The sequence below is a fragment of the Astatotilapia calliptera genome, chromosome 1, assembly GCF_900246225.1.
Source record: "Astatotilapia calliptera chromosome 1, fAstCal1.2, whole genome shotgun sequence".
Taxonomy (NCBI): domain Eukaryota; kingdom Metazoa; phylum Chordata; class Actinopteri; order Cichliformes; family Cichlidae; genus Astatotilapia; species Astatotilapia calliptera.
The window spans coordinates 20,688,719-20,705,770 of NC_039302.1; the positions used below are offsets into that span (position 1 = coordinate 20,688,719).

General features: G+C 40.0%; 1 protein-coding gene across 1 annotated transcript in view; it reads right to left on the minus strand.

The window, feature by feature from the left end:
• tcf12 (transcription factor 12) overlaps positions 1 to 11,506 on the minus strand; it is a 35,421-nt gene extending 23,915 nt beyond the window's left edge. Inside the window, exons 1-2 of the mRNA XM_026169009.1 lie at positions 11,487 to 11,506; positions 9,071 to 9,123 (exon numbers count right to left, since the gene is read on the minus strand). Coding sequence (XP_026024794.1) covers positions 9,071 to 9,123; positions 11,487 to 11,502 — 69 coding nt within the window. The 5' untranslated portion in view covers positions 11,503 to 11,506. The remainder of the gene's footprint in view (positions 1 to 9,070; positions 9,124 to 11,486) is intronic.
• Between the last annotated feature and the right edge of the window lie 5,546 nt (positions 11,507 to 17,052).

Here is a 17,052-nt window from a genome sequence, read left to right on the forward strand (position 1 = left end):
TGCCACTCGAAGCTTGCTCGACTAAACACAGGCCTGTAGACTCATTGAGAACATTACTGTTATAGAAAGATGAAAGCTTCCACTTCCTTAAGAAAACTAGGCCTTTATTATGCTTTTGCTTTTAGTACTGTTATTATTTATCCCCCTTTCTTCTCAGAAGTCCTTTTAAACTCATCCAAAACACTGGCTTTGCATGTTGTTACCCCTTTAAATCTGGCACTGTTTCAAGTTGATGCTTTAAGGAAAATGGTCATGATAGAAGTGTTTGAAGAGATCTTAAAACAAGTCCAGACACACATCGCAGTGTTGCGAGGAAAACACATGAAAGCAGGGACAAATGGGCACAGACACACACACCAGTTCTGGCTGATTCAGGATACATCAAACTAATTTCTCTCACTACTGACTCTGAAGGAGAGAAAATGCCTAAAAGAGTTCATTAATTTATAACGTATGAATGACCGTGACTCACAGTTCACAGGCTTGATATTGCTGGAAATCGTCACTGTTGAGCTGGGAGGTGAAGGTTCAGCTCCGCCCACCTGTTCACGCGATCCTCTCTAAAGACACTCAAGTCATCACAAGGTGCTTTTCTTGGGATTTGTTTGGGTGTTGAAAAACCCCGAGCAAATCCACAGGCTGAGGTCACCCCCCAACTCACGCATGGATTTAGCGGTGATGTCATCGGGCAGGAAGATTGCTTCCTGTAAGAAGCTCTGGTTCTAATTAGGGAGGGCTGAGTGCGGGGCGCATGAGGGGATTCAAACCTTCTCCCTCCCAAACTCCTGGCTTTATCATGAATGGAGACTCAAAATTCAGTGTTTCTGTGCATTAAATCAAAAGACCATTTTTTATTATCATGGACCATTAAACCCGCATTACCCAGACAGTAGTAACACTGGCAATGATAGTGATGGTTAATATTTTTATAGACTCTGGCAGCGTGATGCTAATTTCTAAAGTTAGCTGACCTGGATCCAAACAAACAGCAGATGGGGGATTACCCAAAACAGGCTCATTAGCCCTATTTATATGTATTTTAAGTTTTTTTTAAATAAATGAATTTAAACTTACTTACTAAAATTTTTTTTTGCTTACATAGTGCTCAAGAGATTCGTTTTCTTTACATATTAAAGTCTATTAAAGTATTTTTGTTCATTTTATCACAAACTATAAAAGAAAATGCAAAAACCTATTCACTGCACACTTGATGTCTAAAAAAGGATTAAATAATTAAATAATGATCTCTGTAAAGTCTCAGTTACTGTATGACAGCTTGCATGTTTATATTTAACTATAACCTCTGCGTACGCTACAGAGCAGTGAGCTTGTATAATTGAGTCCAGTTATAAAAATTAAATTTCTCGGCAATACAAGCACACTGTACTGCAGGAGAAATCTCATTAAAATATGAAGATAAAACTAACAATATACATTATGCTGCATCAATGAATTGCATATGAGGAAAGTATAAAAAGTCAGAGCAAAGAAGTGAGTTACTGAACCTGTTTAGGAAATTGATGCTTCAAAGCCAGCTGCAGGCTTTAGTTGATACTGTTAAAGGCATCAGAGTGTAAGTGGATGAAGGGGACAGATTAAACACGAACGTGTATGAACAATAAGATGAGTGGCACTGATTTTTGTAGGGGTGCATGAAGAGGAGAGACAAAAATGAAACTTGGGGTTGACAGCACTGAGGCCTGTCTGCATTATTTATCTCCATACCCGGAGAAGAAACACACACACGAGGAAAAGCTGTTAAGACTGTGAACACTACTCATGCAGATCCATTCAATCACAGTTTTGTCATGTGAGGCCGGATCCTGAATTCTTCTGTATGAGAGCAGAAGCAGAGATGCTTTTGATGGAAATTTAGATGTTCTGACAAAAAGGAGAGGACAAGACAGATGCTGTACAAGAACACAGCACAGCAGCACCTTTTGGTTGATTTAGGAGCTATATGTTCACGTGTCCCAATAGTTCACGTAAGATGTTTTTTGTAAGATTAGCCTATAAAACATTAGCCTATAAAAACATTTGAGGAAAAAAACCCTCACCTACAGTTATAAGTAAGAGAGACTGACTTTGGATCCATCCGATCTTAAACTACAAACTCATTTTTAAAAAGGGTTAAATTTCTTTTTCCCATGAGATGCCACATCGTTAATCCTGACTTCTTTGTGTTTTCCGCTTGAAGAGTTCAGGGAAGTGAAAGTAGAGACCTCCTTTTTGCATGAAATGTAAAAAAGTGCTGGGATGGGACACCTGTTTGCTGTTTTGCTGCAAATCTATTTGACCTCTTCATAACAGACATTAAGGAGGGGAAAAAGTATGTTCTGGGACGGATGGCACATGTTTGAAATTTCAAGTTAAGCCTAATAATAGGCTTCAAAAGAAGAACAAAAATAAAACACAAGGTTTTATTTATTTTACTTTTTGTGGATTTTGTGCTTGTTGCATGTGACTGCTGGTCTCAAAAGCTGTTTTACAAATACTGAATGTCCACATTACAGACTGCAATTTAATACAAGTGACACGACTCATGGACTCATCAGCAAGAATGAAAAAAAAAAAAAGCACCCTTATGTTTTCAATCATATTTACAAGAAGAGTGCACACATTTCAATAATTAGGCACTTGGACTAAAAACCTGATGGCAGGAAATGATAACACAAAGCTTCTAACCATATTTATTTTATTCTCCGAGCTAACAGAAATAAAAGGAATTTTAAAAATTTACATAACACATTTGTGCTGTTTGGACATCTGTCTAAAACCATATGGCAGGGAAACTAAAAACAACCTAATAACATTATCTCCTGAAAGAAAGCTTCCTTTTTTGACTTTTTCTCCTGCTGCTTACACTTTTACTTTACACTGTAGAATAAATGTGAAAAATGTGTAAACCAGAAGAGAATAGAAGAGATTGAAAGAACTGAATAAGACAGAGCGAGACTGGGGCATAGAGAATGAAGGCTTCTGTGGTTAAACGGTGAGGATGTAATCCTTCAAAGGATTAGTTTCATTACCTTCACGGGGACTCATTCATTTGTTCTGGAAGGATCTAGAAGGTCACTTCATCCGGGGTACAGATATGACCCAGTGGAAGCCCAGAATCACTATTTTGAATCTACCAACTTAATTTTTCACATGATTTTGATTCTAGTTACAGATGATGTCGCCAAACAAATATATAACAGCACTGTTCACTGAGCAAAGCAAACCCCTGATTGGCCGTGACACAAGTAGGACAGTGCTCACTAGAAGTGCTGGGCATCTTAAAGGTGTAACTTATCTCGTCAACGGCAGACAGCAGAGCCGGTGAAGACCACAAGAAAGCTAATCAATTAACATCCTGGAAGCATCAACGCAGCAGAGACAGAAATCACCACTTCTGGTCAGATCTTTCAGTTTAAAATAAGATAAGATTATCGTCTCCCACAGGAGAATATCGACTGAGATTTGGTGAAATTCGAACAGATGAAGCTGCACCTTTACTGCATGTAATTTCCTTGCTCCATTTCCCCTCATTTCCTGCCTTCCTCTACTGCTCCTATCTAATAAAGACTATCAAAAAAAGGAATAAACAGGATGACGCAGCGGTCCAGTGAGTTGGAGACTGACTTTCTATCCACTAACTAATTATGTAGGATAATTATGGAGGATCGCAGAGCTACCCCAAAAGATCTTTATATGATCCTCTGGCCAGCCAGAATTTTGCAGGAAAAGAAGACTTACAGGGTGTCTTTCTACGCTGCAAAACCATCCCTTAAATGGCTCTTTTGTATTTTAGACTGCATGACGAAAAGCTCATTCATCCCTCCGGAGTGCTGCAGGGATGACTTTTGTTGTAGGCCAACCTGAATGTTAGCATCACCCTGGCTCCCTCGCCAAAAAAGCAATGGGATTTTTTTTTTCTATAGGCTTTTAGTGTGACATATAAGTGTTCGATTCTTAAACATTTAATTCTGCATGATAATCTCCACAAATTAGCAGCACAGTTATAACCTGAATAGTAAAACATGGGTATTTGCTTGCATATTTGTTGTAGAACAAAATGTGAGAGTGACTAAAGCTTCTTATTACAGCAGACCTTATTTTTAGGCATTGAACAAGAAGCTTTGACACAAGAGAACCAGACGTACACAAATGCAAACCTAGTGTTCATTCTTTGGCAGTCTGCTGCAGCTGATGGGCAGAGGTGAGCAAACATTTACACCTGCACATATTGTGTCTGCACATGTTCAATTTTAAACACCAACACCAACATTATGAGGATGATTGATTTCTCTGGGTCCTTGAACGCTTCAAGATGCTCCAATACTTCCGAGCTGAATAAACTTCCTTTGCCTTAGAAGCAAGCTGACCGGCACACCTTCAGAAACCTGAATAGTCGCCATCTATGGTCGTTACACTGATCTCATTTATCCCTCAGTAATACACGCATCGCACATTACCTCTGACCTACAGCAGAATCCTGTGGTTCAGTGATGTCTTTTCCAGGTCACAGCAGCCACCCTTAGATGGTCTCTAAATAACAAACTTAGTGATTGTTGACAGGCTGTGTTCTTGAGTCTCCCAGCGATCTCAAATCAAGGTTTGCATTAATGCCGTACACTCACGCAAGGCTTACATGAATAATTTACAACAGGCCAGAATGTGAGTAATGACTTTAATCTGTGCATTATTTTTGTGCTCTTAGTCCTTTTAACTCCTTGTTCTCCTCACAGATGAAAGAGGTCAGGCCTCTGGATTGTTTGCCTGTTCCATTATCTGCAGCCTCTAATGTCAGTGGTAAATTTCAGCCACCCAAACAAAGATAAACACAAAGCCCAGGGTCCCAGAGGTGGCTGCGACTGTTCAGCATCATCCCGTCAAACCAAGGATGTCTATCTAATCAGCCATCTGATGAGGTCATCTCTGGGGAGCTCGCTAACTGGGGTCAAGTCAAAGCCTACAATATTGGCCCCTGTCAGTTTAATCACCTATTATAAAAAATTCAAAACAATGACATACAGAACATACACCAAATTCTAATTTTTACAGTGAACTGTGGAACAATCAGGAATAATTTCCAGCTTTACAGGTGTTACTCTTTAAGAAATAAAATTAAAAGACGACTTAACATTTGCAGCTTGGTCTGTTGTTAATATGAAACCCACAGAAGTAGGGCCTGCTGTCCGATAACAGCAACCAACTGTCAGCAATCAAGTCTTTTTGAGCTGTGCAAGTATTTAATATTAGCTAGTGGTCATGATACTAGAATTTAAAAACTTGATACCAAAAATCAGGAAAATACTCCATACGCGATACCACTTTCAACACCACAGGGAAAAAAGTGAGAAAAAAGAAAGTGTAATTAGCTATTATTGTTATTAATCCAATATTTCCCTTGTTTCACATTAGAAACCATTAACTTGTACAACGAGACTGGGAAACAGATCTCTGTTTAGTGACTTCCTACAAATAAATAAATAAAAATCAGCAGGCTACTTCAGGATGTAATTGAAAGTGTATGCATGCACGTTTGTTTATAATGTTCGTCCCTGCGGGTGTCATTGTTTAATTCATGTTTTTGTGGATTTACATCAGGATATCAAAAGGCAAAAACACAAAACATGCAACTTTATGCTTTTCTGCTGGGTGGCCCCAGAATCTAATTTTGCCTGAGACTTAAAAAGGCCCGGAGGTTTACAAAGGGCTTTACTGATGCATTTCATCTAAGATCTCTTCCCTGAGCCCTGTTACTGTCCCATCCTGCCACGGTTCAAAGGAAGAAACAAAAAGAAGCTGCTCTCACTACAACAGGAACCCTAGCTTACCGCTGCAGTACAGTATTATTTTTGTCTTTGAGCCGTTAATGGCAGATGGAGAGAGAGAGAAAATATACCATTTGAAAGTCATGCACCAGACAACACTGCGAGGAACATTTCTAGGTCTTAAGATTCACAGCCTAGAGCAGACTTCCTTTCTTACAGCTCGCACAGTACAAATCTCTCAGAAACAAGGGTGTCTGAGTGATCTGTCAAAAGCAAATGTCAATCTTTTTTGTCATCCACACTCAGGGTTCTCGCTTGCAAAAGCCCCCAAGGGGAGCCGAATCTCAGCCCACCACTTTCTTTCTCTCATCCTGCAGCCATACCGTCACCAAAGCCAGGGAGGAAGTGTCACATCGAGCCGCTGTGCCTCTGACAAGGCGGGGATGGGGGGATGAGGCGGTGGGGGAGGATGGCACAAACGCTATTTACACAAACAAACTCGACACGCACACAGAGATACACACCATGCCCTTGCAGATTCCCAGAAATATCCTACAAGAGGCAACTTTCCCCCACGAGCTACGAGCTTTCTCTCCCTCCTTCTTCAGTCCTTCTTGTCAGACAGGTGCCCACGCAGCTGCCCATCAGCATCCCTCGGCGTAGCAGCCTGTCTGTCCAATGACAACAAGCTCTGTCCTTCATATCCACTGTTCAGATTATACAGTCAAATAAAAGCAGGCGGCCAATGAGATCCGAGGTGTCTACTGTAACAGAACTAATGCTTCTATCGGTATCTCCCGCACAAAGTGGTAAGCTATAAATTTATAGATAAACAAACAGCTTTGAAGAATCCTTTAAACAACATATTGCTAGGCATATACATCACACGATTATACGATTACAGCCACTGCAGAATCCCACGTCTGCAAGCACACAGCCAGCAGACCACAGAGGAAAGTATGAGTGTGGTTGATGTGGGGGTGGGGGGTTTGTCTGTATATAAGATGAAAAAGCCCTATAAACATTTAAATATTTGCAATCACCAGCTGGCCCGTCTAGATAGTGTTCACATCCCGGTGCACTGCAGTGTCAAAACCTAACTGCACAGAGGATGTGCTCCCGTAAATATTTTGATTCAGCTCCATCATGTAGTGTACACACACATCACGCCTGGACTTGCATCTTCCATTGCCCATCTGATTTAAAAGTCTGAAATTTATTTTTAGACTGAGAGAGCAAAGAATACAAGCTGGGGAATAAAGAGGGGATTTGAGAATGAAATAAATAAATAAGAAAATTCCCAGCAGTAGATATAATGATGGGAAGCACTGTGTTGATTTTTTTTTTTTTTGTAAATCGAGCAGCTATTCAGGTCTCTGGTGAGGCTCCCGCGTTTGCTTACACAAGCAAAAGCTTTCGGTGGCATATGCAGCTGCATTCATGCTTTACAGGTACGCTGCAGGCTCTTCACACAGCTGCCTGTGGCAAAGTAAATCTGACTCCAGGTGCGCCTTCCCCTCGACACTTCTTCAACGGCAAACCTCGCTACATCCACAGCCCGCAATACAAACACGGCTCTCAGCTGATAACCATCCTCAGAAATGCAGCTTACACTCCCTCCAACAGTCACCAGACACACCTTGGAAGGCCGCAGGTAGCACTTTTCCCCATCCGATAGCTGCTACACCCATGCCTCACCTTTGCTTCCTATTAGCTCACTAAGCAATAAAGTAACAGCTCCTAAAAGCTGCCACACAACCTCCCACTCTAACATTTTCCACATATGCCAACTAAAAGAATAAAGAGGAGAAAAACTCTTTATGTTTTCCTTTCTCTGTCAGCAGGTAAGAAGAGACCTATAGCCCTTTATTCAACACTGCCATCTTTATTCTTTCAAATGGGATCAAAGACTAACTGGGATAATTCCTCCAAGCTCCAGGCTTTATCTTCTGAGCTGTACTGAGTGACAAGAAGAAGCTGTATTTTATCCCATGCTCTGTCACTGTTTTTCCCCATCTAGCATTGTACTGCTTGATTGTACTCTTATGAGTCACAGAACCGCACCTGCGCCCATGTGTTAAGTACTGACAAATAAAAGCCCAGCGTCCATTTACACAACAAAGAGATGTAACCCGCGAGGCAACCATTCTTTGCCTCCCTCCCTCCGTCTGACAAGACCTCAAATATATCACTTACTTAAGAGGAAGGCAGCGCACGTTCCTGCTCCTGCCAGGGACTGCTCTCTCTCCCTCATGCTCTGACAAACTTCTTTTCAAATACAAATCCAGAAACAAAACACATGCCACCCTTTTATGTTCGGTGGCCTGTTCCATATTTAATTTCAGAGTAACAGCAGTAGAGGTGATGATTATCAAAGCTCTGCAAGGCAAATCCAGTCTCAGACTCCCTCGCCAAAAGAAGAAAAGAAACCCCGTCATTGTTTAAGGAAAGAAAATGTTGGATTTTTGGTAAACCAGTTGCTTCTGATTAAAAAGGAAAAAACATTTTTTAAAAATCCTTGTCTTCTACTAGTTCTGAGAATTCAAGGCAAAGCCTAATAAAAACCTCTGACGATCCACCGGGGTTTTTAACAATGAACATCTGACTTAGTGATTTATGCATATTAATGAACTCCAACACCCCCTGTCTAAGCGAATACAAGCTGAGCTCCACACTTCTCTGCATCCTAATGGTTTCTGCTCCACCGGGATCATTACCAATAGAAATTTCAGATATTCTGTGCTATTAATCTCTGTCTGTCCTCCTGTTCGGCTACGTAATGACTAATTAAACATCAAAAGAGCAGAGCTGTGGATCCGCTCTGACAGCCTCTCTTTCTCCCAGGAGAGGCTGTGAGGAGGCTAGACTGTGACAGGGCAGCACTGAAAATCAATCACCTCAAGGTCCACATGTGTATTCACACACTCGCACGCACGCATGCATGCGCTTTTGCACGACACACCAAAAAATCTGCAGGAAGTTGTCGCCCGCCGAGACCTTTACGTGCTCGGATTAAAACAACAAGCATGTAAACAACAAACACTAAAAGTCTAAATCAAACAGCCACCACCGCAGTCGCTGTTGAACAAGCCGCACAGAGACAACACAATTTCAATCCGAGAAGTGTGCCGGGGTTGTCAAGAGCGCTCTGTGTGTACAACTGTGAAAAGAGAGGGTGTGTGAGTGGTAAAGATGTGTGTGTGTGTGTGTGTGTGTGTGTGTGTGTGTATGTGTGTTTGAGTGAGTGTGTTTGTTTAGGTGAGCTCACTGTGAAATCTATTTATATGAGAGGTAGATGATCTTCCACTCACAGATGAAGGCAGGCCAGGAGGGACCTTGCGAACCTTTTTTGTTTGGAGAGGATCTGTGGAAAGATGAAAGCAGGGTGTATTCATTCAAAGGCAGAAAACAAAATAATAAAGAGGCAACTGTACAGAAGCCATAACTCACCAACAAAATCCTACGAAGCATTGTTTGTGATTTTCACATAAAGAATAAAAGAAAACTACACACAGTCCTACATGACATATCAGAGAAATATGTCGATACTTGTTTTTTTGTGTGTTTTTGTCATTGCTCTTTCAACGCAGCCTGATGACGACTGAAGCCAGACACCAAAGCAGGGTGTGTTCATATTAGGGCTGGCCAAGTTTTATATCAAATGTGGAGTTATTACAGCTGTCATTTTTTTTATTAATCTTATCAAGTGATTATATAAAACTAAACTAAAAGTTAAAAGTAGATGTGAAAATCAGTAACTAAAATAAATATAAAAACTAGACTTTTGAAAAAAAGGAAAACTAACTGAATTATTTACCATTATTTACCTGCTTGTTTCAGTTTAGCTTTTATTAGTTTTGCTGTTACTTTTAGTTTTCCTTTATTGTGCAGTGGATGTTAAGACTGTCAAACAATTAACACTGTCACGCAGACGCCCCAAGGCTCGATAAACATTAGAAACAAAGCCTCACCATGGCTGTACATAAATATAAATAAGTATTTAAAAAATATTTACATAGCGAAAATGAGAGAATCACAATTTTTTTGATATAATATTAACAGAAAGTTTCTTTTTCTAAAAGAGCTCATTTAGATCTTGGAAATGGTTTCACACCTAAGGAATAACACACTAAAGTTAGATGAAAATGTTTGGTTTTTTTCCATATTGAAGCTATAATATCTGTGAAACCACACACATGATTTGCGCAATTTTAAAGAACATGTGCCATGAAAATGTGAAGCTGTAAATATAACAACCTATTGTGATTTCTACTCATCAGAGATCAAACATACAAAATACCATATTTTTCGGACCATAAGGCGCACTGGATTATGAGATGAAGGGATCTGTTTTCATACATAAGGCATTGATGTTGAATTCTCTCGCAGCTGCTCCATTCCCATGTTGTTGCAGTATATTAATAACTAACCTCTTATTGTGGATGGATTATCTCAGTTGTTCTCCTGACTGAAGTTTGGTCCGTTTACAGTACACTACCATGCAATTGCATTTGTCAAAAACCATCGGGAACCCTCACCTTAACTTAGTTAGCGTTCATCCTCCAGCTTCACTGTGGTATGCTTTATGTTATGCTAACATAGCTGTGTTGCTAGTGATCACATAGCACAGCATTATATACCAGCTAGCCCAACCGCAAACGTCACTGCTGTTTAGTTTTCTGTCTTCATTTATGTTGGAAGTGATAGCAGAGCTGTACGTTTTTATTTTTTTTTTCCAGTCAGAACATGCTATATCACGTTTAGGTAGCGAAGCTAGCGAGCTAACTTCCTGCTAACTTCCAACTCCATTAAATTTAATAAATTCTGTTTTGAATGAATGAATGCCTGGGTGTTAACGTAATTGTTACACCTGGTAAAGCAGCAACGCTGATCATTTTATTAAAGAAGAAAGAATTTAGACAGTTTTAAATTCTCAGTGACGCCAGAGTGTTCGTTTGACTTTGGGACCTGAATAGACGGAGTTTTGGACCCAGATTACTCCGAGTCCATGAGGCTCCTAACTACGGTAGCCCTAATGCTCAGACAATCCATCAAGCAGTGCCGCTTGGTAGCTTACCAAAGTCATACTAAAACATTTTTTTGACAGATTTTTCAGGCCATGCACCACATAAAATCGGTTAGAGGACAGTAAGCACAACCAGAATTCATACATAAGGTGCACCGGATTTCAAGGTGCACTGACTATTTTTGAAAAATTAAAGGATTTTAAGTGCGCCTTATAGTGTGGAAAATACAGTAATTCAGTTAACTTTACCTTAACTTGAGCTACACTCCCGATAGTGTGTGATCATAGAGCCCCAGCGCCTAATAATTACTCTACTCCTTTGCAGGACCTAGCTCAAGTAGTTTTCTACATAATTGAATTTAAATATTGCACCTCAAAACAGGAGCTTGAAAAAAAATGCCCAGATCCTCATCCTGTTTTTTTTTTAATCAAAGTAATGACAGTATGGACCTAAAATCTTGCACATTTCTGATTAAAATACAATATTTTCCTTTATACAGCCAAATCTGAGATGAGAGGCATATGAAGAACTGACTGAGCAATAGTTCGTATGTAATTGGGATTTCTCAAGCATGAGCTAAAGTGGTCCAAAAAACAACTTTATCAGAAAGGCTCGAATCCTGCATTGCATAATTAAGGCTGTCTTTATCTAAACTTGATCTACTTTTGGAGCACAATGTGAAATTCAAATATTGTAAAACCTGCTTTGCTGGTCATTTAAGAGCACTTTTCTTTCAGTCATGAAGACGGCACTGACCGATGGCTGGAGGGTCTGGCAGAGAACGTCTTCTTGGATTGGCTGCAGTGAAGGAGAAGAAAGGAGTAGCAGACTTCCCTGACGTAGTCACTGAACTCGGACTCGCCAACCCAATGTCTGTCCTTACAGAAGGCTGAAAGAGAAAACGCAGAAATGTTTAAAAACTAAAGGAAAAGAACAACTTTTATTGTCCAAACTGACCTTCAACCAGTCATTTTTTTAAGCTCTCTGCATTTAAACAGAGCTTTGTTCAAAATAACACATATTTTAATAAAGAGAAGCACTCAGTGTCTCTCACTTGACCGCTTGTATTAGATCTTTCTTTAGTACACTAACTTCAGTATATTTAAAAAAAAACATGCAAAAAATTTACTTCATGCTATGAATATTCTGAGTTATGTGGTTTCAAAGTAGAAAGCAGTTGATTTAAATTTTGCACTTTTAATTCACATAATTATTCCAGCTTTTATGAGCCCATATAACTTCTTAAGTATCCACATGAAGCCTTCAGTGCTGAAAAGCACATTTAGGCTCTGTTAAAATCTAAAACCAAATCAGTTTTACACCCACAGCAAATGCCACAATCAAAAACCAAAATCTTCTTCTTCTCAGTATTTTCAGCACTTTCTATGACCAGCTTTGAGCATTAACTTCTAATGCCTTTAAAATTTAAAGGCTATAAAATGTAACTGAGATGGAATACGTTCTTAAGCTCTGCAAATTGAATGTGTCTATAAGTTGTGAGGGCTCAGAATTTGGAAAAAAAAAAATTTAAAAGAATTAAAAAGTGTAAAATTGAGCCTAGCTCAATGTGTGTGGAAATTTTGGTGAAATTCTGCATGTCTTTATTAAATAAAAATCAGCTGACTGGGAACTTTCTGTCAGATGTGGTTGATTTTAAAAGAAATGAATAATAAGAAAAAAAAGCAGAAAACAAAAAATTCTATTTTGTTTTAAAAAAAGATTTCACATATCTTTTTTTTTTTTTTTAACATGAGAGGACAGACTCCGCCAGCCTTGAAAGCTTACCATGTTACCCTGCCACCAATATCTGTTTGACCTCTACAACCCTGACAAACTGGGTTAAGACGCCCAATTAAGAGCTTGGTCTAATTAGAGTAATCGGCTGGAGATCAGGAGAGCGTAGAGTGTGTGAGTGAGGTCAACTCAGCCCGATGAAGAGTAGTAGTAGTTGGCTTGAAAACCTGCCTCATGTGCCCTCTTGGATTCTTTGCAAGCTGAGGATTGACACAGTTTACCACTGAGACGTTTCTATCTGATGCTTTAAAGTTCCAAATTTAGTTGGGACTAAAAAAACAATGTGTACATGAGAAGCAGCACAAAAGAAATGAAGATAATTTCGCTGATATGAAATGTAGGTCAGGAAAATAGTTTGCAAAAAAACAATCTGTCACTGATGCTGGAGCTTTCACATGGCACAACAGACCCACTTCTGCTGTTGCCTTTGTTCAGTGACATTGAATACCTTCAGCAGCACTGGGTCTGACCTCCTTTATGCTACTGTAGTCAGTCTGGGAGGAACAACATACGAACATCACTCAACAATCATCAGCTCAGCTCTTCCAGCTTGAATAGATCTCAAGATTGTACAAGCTTCCCTATTCAATCTCAGATTTTGTGGTGAAAAAATCCTGAAATTCTGATATTAAATGTTAAGAAGCCACAGCTCATGTGAGGCACACCTCAGCACCAATATGCACAAAGGTACAAATGGTACCATGCTCTCCCAAAAAGCTGATTCTGTTCATCTGGACGTAGTGTTTTCAGTGGGAGAAACGTTTCGTCACTCATCTAAGTGACTTCTTCAGTCTCAGCTGACTGCAGGTTATATTTGCATAAGGACTGAAACTAGCACCACTGACAAACAATTGGCCGTGAGGTCAGTTTCATAATCATTCATATGCAAACTGTTACCACGCTGTCTTCTGAGCCAAGTTGGGAATTGTGTAAGTCTTGATTGACTGTAAAATGACCACATGGCTACACGTCATGTGCCAAGTAGCTCATGAGATCAGTCGTCTTGTTCAGCTATTTGTCCTGATTAGATGTCAGTTGGTTAATCTCAGATCTGTGCAGCTGCAGGTGTGCACTCTTTCCTCTGTGCTTATTCACAATATCTAAAACAGTAGAGTTAGTCAGAAAGCCAAAGCAAAGATAGTTTACATTGTAGGAGGGGGTCTTGGTGGTCTTGTAGCCTCAATGGGACAAAGCCGAGAAGCCATAGCTTGGCACCAGCCTGAGGTATGGGGGTCTGTTTAACTTTTAACGCTCACTACTCAGCACAGCACACTCACCACACATATTTGCTATAATGAGACTGCCTATAACAATAAAAAAAATACTGTTTGACTTATTTTGAAGTAAAACATTTTAAAAGCGGGATGGAAATGATGCAAAGGTCTATATAGAAGCAACAATGAGAGACTCACCTGGCAGCCAGATGCCGCAGGATCCCTGCCATATCCAAGAAACGAAGCCCTCTCTGATTTACCTGTAAAAACAGACAAAAAAAGAATAATTACTATTTCAGTATTTTATGGAACTTTTATGGAATGCAGATGGTTTTATAAGTAATAACAGGCTGCGGTATTTAGCCTGCAGTCAAGCGTTTAGCGCAAGATGAACACTTAATTTGCTGTAATGTGTTCTTAGCTTTACTCACAGTGATTTGTACATTGTTGCACCTGTTTGCTTAAAACAGGATTTTCACATTATTCAATTTAAGGTCACACATTTGCTTCTGGAGCCTGTCTAGTACACAATCACTCAAACAATGCTAGTTAAAAGCAGCCACACTGGAGCGGTGAATGCTGTGATGCAGCTCCTGTGCCGAGCAGTCACAGAAAGGAGGAGTTTGGTTTCCCTGTGCGTTGCCCTTGTAATGATTTAAAACATTATTGCTATACCTGATGAACACCTATTCTGCTGCTGTCAGATGTTGTCTACTAAGCAAAACTGAGGGCTTTAAATGAAAAAGAAAAAAACTCACAAGCATGCTTAAATGTGGTAAAAATGTTATTGCAAAGGAAATACTCATATCTTTCTTTCTGGGTAACAACATGTAAACAACACAGAAGCCCACAAAGACTCTACTGTAGTATACTGACATATCATTTAACAAATTTGGGAGCTTTTATTCGAGGACACGAGCAGGATTCTTTTTCTGTTTAGAGCAATAATAAAATATCTTTGGACAATCTTGGAGCTGCTGTTCCTTTCACTGAAGCGAACAGCCCAGTTTGTCCCACTTTCATCTGCTGTCTACTGTAATATCATCTGATGCTGGCAGGAAAAAGAAGGACACAAAGAACGAGGGATTGAATCAGTAGACGGATTAGCTGACGGACTCATGGATGTACATCAAGTGGAAATCTCCGGGGCTGAAAACTGAAGCCAAGTCCTGGCAGTTCCTCTAATGGCCACTTGAAGCTATCTCCAAAAGTGAGCCAATCCCCATAGACTTGCATGTTAAACTCAACAATTTTACAGCAGAAATAAACATATTTGCAGCCCAGTACAGAAAATAGTTTTGGTCTCTATTGATAGTTGGATAATTGGGCGGTGTGGTGGTGCAGTAACTAGCATTGTTGCTTCTCTGTTGTGAGCATAGAAGGCCACAGGTTTGAATCCCCTAGTCATGGTCACCCCAGTCTAAAACCAAACATGTTAGCTTAACTGGTGACTCTAAATTGGTGTGAATGTGTGTGTAAATGATTGGCACTGCAATATACTGATGACCTGTCCAGGGTGTAGCCCATCTCCAGCAAGTCAGCTATTTAAGATTTTTTTTCCAGTTTGAAGGTAGGGGTATATCCCTTTTGACAGGCAGAAGCTGCCTTCAGGGTCTCAAATCTGAATCTGAGAAGCCGAACTGGACATAACCCTAACCCTGTTGGTGAACTGTAGAGAACTTTTAATGGAGCTATGTAGAAAAAAATGGCTTACTTTGCATTAATTGCACTCAGGACCAGGAATTTTAGAACTTTAATAAGCCCACTATGACGTCATGTGCCCTCTCAACTTTCATACTGGTGCTTCAGGCAGAACGGACTCGCTGCACTCAAGGAAAGCAATTGCCGAGTCTTTCTCAGAGTTTTCTCAAGAAAGTCTCACATCAGTTTCAAGATGTTGCAAGATGATCCCTCTCTGTAATCTCTGACCTCTTGCTCATACACGCCTGTCTTCAGTCCAGCCACGAAATGCCAAGTTACAAAAAACGTGTGCAGCAGGCCAAAACTCTGTTTGTTAGCGTAACAACAGCAAGCATAAATGGGGCACTAGTCTGTTATTTAGCACCAACTAGTAGGTATGTGTGTCTGCTTGACACACACAAAGTCCACAAATGCAAAACTATTGCAGTCGACTGACATCTAAGTATGGCTCCAAAAACATCAACACGGCAGTGGCAAAATGGGAAGTTCTGAAACCAATATTTTATGTACAGAAAATCCTTTACATTCAAGAGATCAAATGTACTCAACTGTCCTGCAGTAAATGGTTCAGTCACGAAAAGTTTCCTTATCTGGATTCCAGTAAAAGCAGGTTCTGTTACAAGCACTATTCAGCAGACCAATAGCAACACCTGCAATACTTCTGTAAAACTGCGTTATGACTCTCAAAGTTTTCTGTATGCAAAGTATGTTTTGGTGAATAATTACTGATCCAACTGTCAGAGTCCGTCTCTCAGTGTCAAATCCTCAGAGGAAGGCTCCCAAGGATCCGTCAGGGGAGGAAATAGACCTTAAAGCACACAACACCCATGAATCACACACATCACAATATCCACACTCAGCACTTTTAGTCCCCTGGAAAAAACAAACAAACAAATGAGAGCTCCTCTGGGAGAATGATGAATAACTTTAACGGCATCGTACATTATTTTTGTCAGACTTCCAAATATTACAAGCACAGACAAAAGTGTTGGAACTAAATTCTGTTTACTCTGGGGACAAGGAAAATATTTTTTGTGCGTTAAAAACCTGCATAGTTCAGATCTTTTGTTACACAATGACTGATCTGAACAGCACTTTCACATGCGCAGGTGAACCGAGGCACATCTAAGAGAATTCACTTGTGCTTATCTGAGCAGTCCTGCAGGAGACAGTTGTTCTGCATCTGTCCATGCCGCCTTTAGAGATGAGGGAAGCTGAGGGAATCAGAGAGGATCGTTTAACTGGCAAAGCTGCTTCTTTTCTAACAATGATGTGAAACAGTTCTGAGCCATTGCGCTTGCAAAAAAGAAATAGGATTAAGTTGTCAGTTACCACCAACGTTTTCCATCATGGCAGGATGATGAAATGTCTCCTCTGAATGAGAATATTAATTTCTTTATTTTCTGCCTCATTTTCGAAGACGGTTTAGTGAAATTCATTTTCACTCATCAGATGTAATCAGAGAGAAAGGTCTGGTCAAGGGCAAGAGTTGAATATTCACTGCAAGCACGTGTTCTTGCACACACACCGCGTCTGACGTGAATAATTGATCGTTAG